Source organism: Micropterus dolomieu, linkage group LG01, assembly GCF_021292245.1.
Source record: "Micropterus dolomieu isolate WLL.071019.BEF.003 ecotype Adirondacks linkage group LG01, ASM2129224v1, whole genome shotgun sequence".
In the NCBI taxonomy this organism is placed as follows: Eukaryota; Metazoa; Chordata; class Actinopteri; order Centrarchiformes; family Centrarchidae; genus Micropterus; species Micropterus dolomieu.
Window position 1 is genome coordinate 14,837,939 of NC_060150.1, and position 8,728 is coordinate 14,846,666.

At 42.4% G+C, this 8,728-nt stretch overlaps 1 protein-coding gene across 1 annotated transcript; it reads right to left on the minus strand.

Moving 5' to 3' along the window:
- Window positions 1-216: 216 nt before the first annotated feature.
- On the minus strand, window positions 217-8,434 carry igfbp5a (insulin-like growth factor binding protein 5a). The gene is made up of 4 exons (XM_046059294.1): window positions 7,661-8,434; window positions 3,190-3,398; window positions 2,652-2,771; window positions 217-2,543 (listed from the first exon to the last, which is right to left on the minus strand). Exons 1-4 carry the CDS (start codon window positions 7,992-7,994, stop codon window positions 2,406-2,408), a joined length of 801 nt encoding a protein of 266 aa, XP_045915250.1. The 5' UTR covers window positions 7,995-8,434; the 3' UTR covers window positions 217-2,405.
- Window positions 8,435-8,728: the final 294 nt, after the last annotated feature.

Genomic DNA, 8,728 nt, shown 5'->3' on the forward strand with positions numbered 1-8,728 from the left:
AATCCATCCAGTAGATAGAGATATTTCAGTCTGGACCAAAGTGGTGGACCGACCACACCCCAGATGAATAATGTCAAGGCAGTTTTGCTTTTGACAGCAGATGGAAACAACCTGCACGGAGTAGAGTCAAAGTTACAGAGATAGCACAACCACTGGCTCAACAACTTTCCATCTGGGCAGAGTTCACACATTTAACGATAGACCGACAGATAGGCATTTTGTGAGTACATGAATTTTTATTTAAATAGTGATTTGTCATTACAAAAAAAAAACACGAGTACATCAATTACACACCTGATAAATATTTCACTGTAATGTTCACATTAATCTTTTTTTTAACTGAGATTCTGAAAAGTGTCACTGTGTTGTGTTTACATGTGTGCTAGAATCATGAGAGAGAGAAGTGTTTCACTGGGAAGAATTGGCTGATGAGCTCCTGCCAATGCTCTCCCAATATCACAAGATAGTGATTAGGCATTAGGAATGTCTGAGATTATAAGAGTCATTAATTGAACATTAAGATTACAACAACAACAACAACAACAAAAATAATCTAAACAACGTTTAAACTTTAGAACAAATATGTTGTTCTCTGTCATTGTACGTTCGGCAGTGCTTGACTGGGAAATCTTTCAGACCACATCCACACCAAAACTTTTTTCCTCTTTTGTGCTGGACTGTCCCTCATTCAATGACACTATGAGTCGCATTTAAATCAAAATTCAAAGTGGTGTCGGGCAGAAGGCACTTGCATTTACATAAACTCAGCAACCTTGCTCTTTGCAGGATATAGGACCTGATGAACCATGAGAGCAAGTCACCATCGACCAACAGGAAAGTGTGGAAACATAAACAAGCGCGCACTTTGCATACAATTTGCGTGTGAAGGAAAATGCGCCGCACCACATTTGTCGGACAGTAGCTTGGGTAGGCTGGCCTCTATGTGAGCTATAAGGGCATGGCACATACAGCATAGTACACATACACACACACACACACACACATAGAGACACACTCAGGAGCATGCGCACACTGTACATACATTTACAAACAGTGGACACAATTGTCTGGACTTGATAAAGGCCTTTCAAAAGGAGAAGTCAAATATTTAACCTTTTATAGTATAATCCTAATTGCTTTTTGATGAAAGCACCATGGGTCTGTCTGAGGTGGTAAAGCCAGAATATCACTTTATGAGGGGTTGACTGCATAAAATACAACCATGTTTAACAAGCAGAAACATATGAAACTCGACAGATTAAAAAGTTACAGCTGCAGCTAAGTGCACAGCGAGCACTGAGGTTTAGACAGAGCTGAGGGATGTCAAGATTGTCACATTGTGATTGTGACTTTAATGAAGATGTAAAAAACTGGCTAAACTGGCAAAATCATTTACATGATTCATATTGATTTCTTAGTTAATTTCCCCAAATTTAAAATTAGTTGTTATGGATTTTGAGCACCGGTTTCTATTTCTTGGCTCTGAGCGGTAACAAGGCAACTAACAGAGACTCTCATCTTCTCATCTAACTCTCTGCAAGAGAGGGGGATACGTTTATTTCCTAAAATGTCAAACTATTCCTTTAAGTGTGCAGGTCTTTGCCTCCAATTAGTTATAAAAGACCAATGATTTTTTGAATTGATGCTGAACAAACATACGATAGCTATTACGCTGACATGGCTGTAAGTTGATTGTGCCTGTCTCCTGCCCACTCACGATTGACCCATGTGATGACAATATAATATACCCAGCCTCCTACAGGAATCCTGCAGAACCCTTCTCCCCTTTTCCTGCTTGGCAAAATAGCCTACAAGTGGGATAGTGTTCCGTGACAGTAGGTTGGAGGCAGAATTAAAAGGCAGACGTCGTTAATGGATATATAAAAAAATGCCTCTTACATCAGGATGTCATTCACGCAATTAAAAATGAGTAAAAGATTGCTAATTTAGACAAGAACTGACTTACTCTTCAGTGATGTCTCGTGATTGTCAGTCTTTCATGTTGATCGTCACCATGACCAAATTAAAATAGAGATTTTTAGCCACATTTAATATATGTCTTGTCTCAGAAGTTCTTAAGAGTAAATTTAGCAATAGACTCATAAGTACACAACATATTATCAGTATCATACAAATATATATAATCCTCTATTATCTATGGATATAAAGAGGTGAGGTGTTAGCTACCCTCAAACATAGTACACAGTCAGTGGGGAGCCAGAGTAAAGACTTACATGCGCAGATTTTCACCCAATTAAGCTTTTTAGTTCAGCTCCCCTTAAAAATAAAAACAGCCCAGTCCATCACACCTGACTATATATATAAGCATTTGTGCCATATTTTCTGGATTGGAAGTCATTATGTGGCAAGTTTGGAGCTCAACTTAGTACGACCAGTTCACTCTGTCATTCGTTGCTGTTGCTGCTGCTGTCGAGGCCTTTGCACTGCAGGTCTCCTCCAGCATAGTTGATGCCGTGCATTTTCAGGCCAAAACGGTCAACGCACCAGCAGATCCCCCTCCTCCGACCACGAGACGGCTTACACTGCAAGTAAAGAGTTTATTGGACAAAGGTTATGAAGCAGATGCGATGAAACCCTTGCCTGCTTTGTTAAATTTATAAATTACATGTAATAAATAAATGTATCCATACCTGTTTGCGCTTGAAGAAGCCCTTCTTGTCACAGTTGGGAATGTGCAGAGTGAGAGCCAAGACCCTGGAAGTGTCCTTCATGCTTTGAATTAGACTATCCAGTCTTCTCCTGCAGGGCCCCTACACATACAGACACAGGTGTGAGTGTTTGCATGATCTCAATGTGTGTTTATGTAACAGAGTTTAACATTATGGTCTAACATGCCCTTGGAAGTTTGTGAGATGCCCAAGAAATCAAGAATAAGGAGGTGGGAAGTACCTCCACTGATGAGTACTTTTGTAAATTGGCATTTGAAAGTGTGAAAGTGGCCCTGCAGGGCATCTTGGCTGATTTGTCAGAACTGGTTTCTTTATGAAGCCTGACGCAGTAGAGTGCAGTAGCCTATCTGAGAGTTTTCTGATTTAAAGTAAAGCAAATGTCTGTTTGTTTGCCAATATCAAAACAAAATATGGTTCAGAAAATTGCTCCAAATCTCAATCAGTCAAAGCAAAAATGTCCCTCTGAGTTATCTTTACTGAGTATCTTTACGTCACTTACAAACTCAGGCTCCAGTTTATCCAAGCTGGATGCTGAGAAGTCTGTATTCCTGATGAGTCCCGGCCTGGCCAGATAGTTCTTGCGTACATTGGCCTGCTCCATGGCCTGGGCCTTCTTTTTGTCGATGTGGCCTCTATATAAGGGCACCTTGGTTTGGGGTGGCATCAACTCAGGGGCGGGTGGCATGGCATCATCGTGAGATTCTCCATCTGATAAGGAGGTAAAGACAGACAAGGTCACTCATCATTGAGGGAAGGACATCATATAGTTTGCAAGCAATTACAGCCCTGTGCAATTGATAGTATTGTGTATTATATCAGGGTATTTTGTTTATCATTATTAAACACAAGGTTGTATAACAAAATGAAAGAACCTTGCATGCTCGTTACGGTACATATTTATGTACATACATACTTGTGCACGTGCTAGTAGATCACAATATACAAACAAACCGGGGACCGTCTCATAAAAACATTGCTCTATAGCGCTACTAGTGGTCAAGAACTCCACATGGTGACTCACTGTGCACCAGAATTTGATAATTTAAGTCTCTGCCAAACATGAGCTTTCATTTTTAAAAAATGTCAAAATTCAAAACTAGATTAGCCTTAAAAAGTCATTCATAACCCTTCCTTTCATTTCTACTATTATTATTATTATTATTTATTATATTATTCATTCCTTAAATTAGTGTAAAACTGCTAATTAAAAATATGCCACTTTCTGAATTAGAATCTGTTGTGCAACTGCATAAAATAATATAAGCATGTACCAAAAAAGCTCAGCTGCAGTTAGCTGATGCTTGATTTACACAGGATTATTATTATCAGATGAGAACTCTCTTTGACACAGTATAGTCAGTCATTTCTACAAGAACTTTACAAATTACAGACAGGCGGGATTAAAAAATACAATGATACCAATTACTACAAAAAACTTAATGGCCACAAGTATAATATTAGTTCTTGTGTGAACACAGCTTCAAAGCATTTTTCTGTTGCTTTCGTGAGACTGAAGGGGGTCAAAATCTAATTTCGAATTTGGTAACGTCACAAAACAAAGTGATGATTTCACTGCACCAGCTAAATGCTTATTTGCACAGTTAGTGGCTACTGGCCAGTTTCAGATTGGATGTGTTGACATACAGAACAACATAGCCTACATTTATGGCAAGTTAGGCTGCCAGTTTGGGGTATATGTAGACCAGGGGTTTTAAAACTTTTATAGCCAGTGACCTAAATGAGATATTTAGTCTCACCCTGGCACCCAGGCCCATGAAAACATGCTATTACACTTGTCATGTGGCAAGCCACCAAAAACAGCCGCAGCCCATTTTGGGTGCTAACCCCCACAGAAACCCTCGTGTACATGCATCTTTCATCTGTGCAAAATACAGCTCTTTGCTAAATTTTGGGGAGTTGTGCACAGTCGCAGAAACCTCAGCTCTCGCCCCTCCCCCTCGTCCCACCCTCTATTCATATGACCACAGCAACAGTGTTGAGGTCAGAATGAGCGGCTTTCTTTCCCAAAAGCACTTTAAATTCATATTTCACTTCATTTATAGCTTTAAACATGCATTAGCCTTGTATGTGTCCTAAGCCACAGCTGGCCCATTTCCACTGCTGTGTCACGCACTTGCTTCCGTTTCATTTTGGCAGATTGCAAACTCTGCATATAAACCCCTCTGTTTCTGCACTGACGTGATCGCTAAGCTACTAAGCTAACTGGGCGGTGAAACAAGGCCACCGCCACGTTGCAAATGATCCTTAAAACCTCCCAAGCCCCTCCACCCCCCAGTGATGATGATGAAGAGCACGATGATGTCAGCCATCCACATAATGACAGGTTCTTGGAAAAAACAAGAGAGATTCCCCATCCTCCAGTTTACTGCTGACACTGTTTTATTTTCTCCAGAGAAATCTGAAGCAGATCAGCAGCCAGTGTAAGTCAAATCAAGTCCTCACTTGCTAATCCTCGAGCTTGTCTAATCTGACCTGTGCTGACTGATCACATCTTTCATTTTCTTTCTTCCTCTCCCTTTTCCTCGTGTTGGAATTGTGAGACCTGATGATCCTGGAGATCCCTGCAGGAATTAGTGACAAAAAAACTCTTGTTGCCTTCCTTGCTTCATCTGGAAAATCAATGTAAAGGAATCTCCCCAGATAATGCTGCAGAAGCATAACCATTACTTTACAAACATTACATGTTTTATAGTGCTACGCACACTTGCAAACATGACTAAACACTTAAATTTTTAACTTTTATCTGGTTTAAATGACAGCTTGTGTCATTTTTTCTGATCTTTGACACATACAAAATACACATGTGCATTAATGTGGTGGTGAAAAAATCACACATCACATGTACTTAGAGTGTACGCATAACCTTTTTGGCAACTCCTACTATTTTATAAATTTACTGTATGTATGCGTACACATTTTTTTGGCTAATTTCTAAAGTGCCTCTAAGATGAAGTGTGTAGATTTATGAGCGTGTTTATGGGTTTTGTTTAATATATGTGTTAAGAGAGAGCGCCCAGCAGGAGATGTGGAGTTAATGGAGAAGCTGGCTGACGGGCAGACAGATGGGGGATCAGTAACCCACGCTCAGCCTGCATTCTGCTGAATCACTGCACAGCCTGGGCCTGCCTGCAGCGCTGAGACAGAGCGAGGGAGGGAGAGGAGGAGGGAGAGGAGCGAGGGAGACAGATGAAGAGACCAGGGTGGGACTAACGAAGAGTGGTGGGAGAGAGCAGAGGATAGAGTGGGAAGGGGAGGAAAAGGGAAGGGGAGATGAATAGAAGATTGGAGGGGTTTTTTTGGTTATACAACAATTTTTCAGAAGGGTGAAATAATCTTAATATGATTGACTGAATGCAGCCAAAGAATGTTTTTTCAGTGTAATCTGACTAACAGCAAAAATGTTATGGTAAAAAGGAATTCTGATCACAAAAACAACAGAAAAAGAAATGTCAGATTGATGGCCAGGGAACAAGCTTATCTTTGACAAGGCTAATTTGAATGTGACACTGATAAGTTTGTATGGCATCATATCAACGCTTCCCCCGTCCTTATCTTCTGCCTTTTGTTACTGGACTTGTAACACCACTTAACCAGAAAGTGAGGTTTAACACAGCCAGTGAGATTATTTGTGTTTCCAGAGTAGCTTGTACACTAAAGCTCCAATATGCAGAAAAATAAAACACAACACAGAATGGAAAGGGTCAACTGGGGATGGAGGGAGAGGAAGAATAGGGTGGAAAAGATGAGGAGGGACAGTCGCCAGGCAGGGAAAGAGGAGAAGGGGCACTGTGGGGGAGAGAATAGAGAGATGGAGACAAAAAGGTGGGTTAGATGTGGGAAAAGGCACAGGTGGTGGATGAAGAAAAGTAGAGGTGTGCAGGCCAACTGACAAAAAAGGAATAGAAAATACAGGAAACTATAGAGGAAGAGAAGAGGGTAAAATCTGATTTCATCCCTTGAAGAGAGTGAGTGCAACGGCCACAAGCCAACATTTCCCTCAAAGCGCTCCCCAGCAGACACAGTGACTGTCCCTGAACTGCCATTCAAAGGAGCCAACAAGGAGCCACGCAGAAACACCACCTGTAATTTTCTCCCTTGTTTTAAGTCGGCTGGGGGGCCCCGAGGCGATGGGCCACTCACACGAAACCTACTGATTTATGGCTCACAGCCCCACAAGGGCCTTTCAAATCAAGATGACAGGATGATTGGCGCCCGGCACCAATTGTTGACAGAGTTCACAGGGTCATGGCACACAAGTGCTTTGGAGTCGTGTGCCTTGGTAATGACAGGTGTCAGCCCGTCTTAAAGAGGGCTGTGAGTTGACCCACATCTGCCTCGCTGGCTCCTAAAGAGACAAGGAGACAGGGGAGGGCACCTGAACTCATTTCACCCTCTTTTTTTTTATCCCCCTCCTATAGAAAAAAGTATGTATATTCACAGCATGCATTTTGGAGGAAGGTTTTATGATAGGGTGTGAAATAGTGTGTCTTTCTTTTTCATTTACCACTGTATCACTGGCTTACTGTGTGCATGTGTCACTTATGGGCTTCATTAAAATTCTTGCATTGACAAGGGAGGAGCAACATCTCCATCCAGCTGTTTGCTATTTCTATGCCCAGAGCCCTTTAGATCTTAGGCTGAAACATCATTTCTGCAAGGCAAATGTACAAATACTATGAGATCTAACATATTTATCATAGAAGTATTGGAATTATTGCTTGACCAAGGAGATCACTACAAATGTGTTTCAATAATTTGACTTCAGAGTCCCATAGTTTAGTATAATGGAGGGAAAGAATATAAAACAAGGGATTTACTAACTTCAATTAATAAAAAAATAAAGCTGCAATCAATTAATGTCTTCCTTAATTCAGTTAATTAATGCCCCGTTAAAGTCAGTCCCCTGTATATGCATAATTATAGCATTTGTGATCTTTCCACACGCCTACCTTTTGACGAATGCAACATTTTATACAACTTCTCGTTCATGCACACCCCCCGTCCGTGCAGGAGCGCGTGCAGCGGCTTCTCCTCGCCATTCTTGGGCAAGCAGCGGAGCCCGCGCGTGCACGGCCTGGTGTACACGCCGCACGGCTGGCCCTCTTCGAGCGCGCACGTCAGGCAGCAGCCGCAGCCGGGCTCCTTCACCAGATGACAGCCCACCGGCACCGGCGGACACATGGACATGGCCTTCTGATCGCACGTCTGGCACGGCACGTACGACGAGCCGCAGCCGGTTATGGTCAGCAGGGGAACCACCAGGAAGGAGACACTCAGTAGCATGGTCCGATTCTCGTCTTAACTGCAGGGTGTTTGACCGAAACCGCAACGATTATCAATTATATCTTGAGGCGAATCCTTACTTTGTAAACGGTGTGAGTCCAAAGATCAGGGGGATGTTGCATCCACAGGTGCCTTCAAGTCCCAAATGTTTTGCGCATCCGATGCTCGCAATCCACATAAAACAGTCACTCTGCTCCCCCCCTGCGCTGTCCCTTCAACCTTGCAGTCACCGATAACTTAAAAAGAAAAGAAAATATCCAGACACCAGTGATGCCCGGTGCCGTTTACGCGCAAACTCTCTCCAAATGAGAGCCTGATTCTCGCTGTCGCTCCCTCTGTAGGTTATTTTACCCGCACGGGTTGTGAGCAAAATGTAATCTGTGGCTTTGAGCTTGCCTTTTAAAAAAGAAACTACCAGAGGCGAAGCATATAACGATGGGTATGTCAAACAACGTTTGGAGGGGGAGGCGCACTTGTCAACTCCGTGCACCGCGATGCTGATTTCAAAGGGCGGGTGCTGGCATGCCTCCAGATCTGCCAGATAGGAGACGATGCTCCTGAAGGCGACTGAAGAAGACCTTCTCTCTCTCTCCCTCTCTCTCTGCAGAGTGGGCATTTAGCATATTAGATGTTTGTGCTGAAGAACAAGGAAGATCACTTACACTTACAAGATCAACCAAGAAGAAGCAGTTCTACAGTTTTACAGACATCTCAAGAAAGAGTCACACATAAAA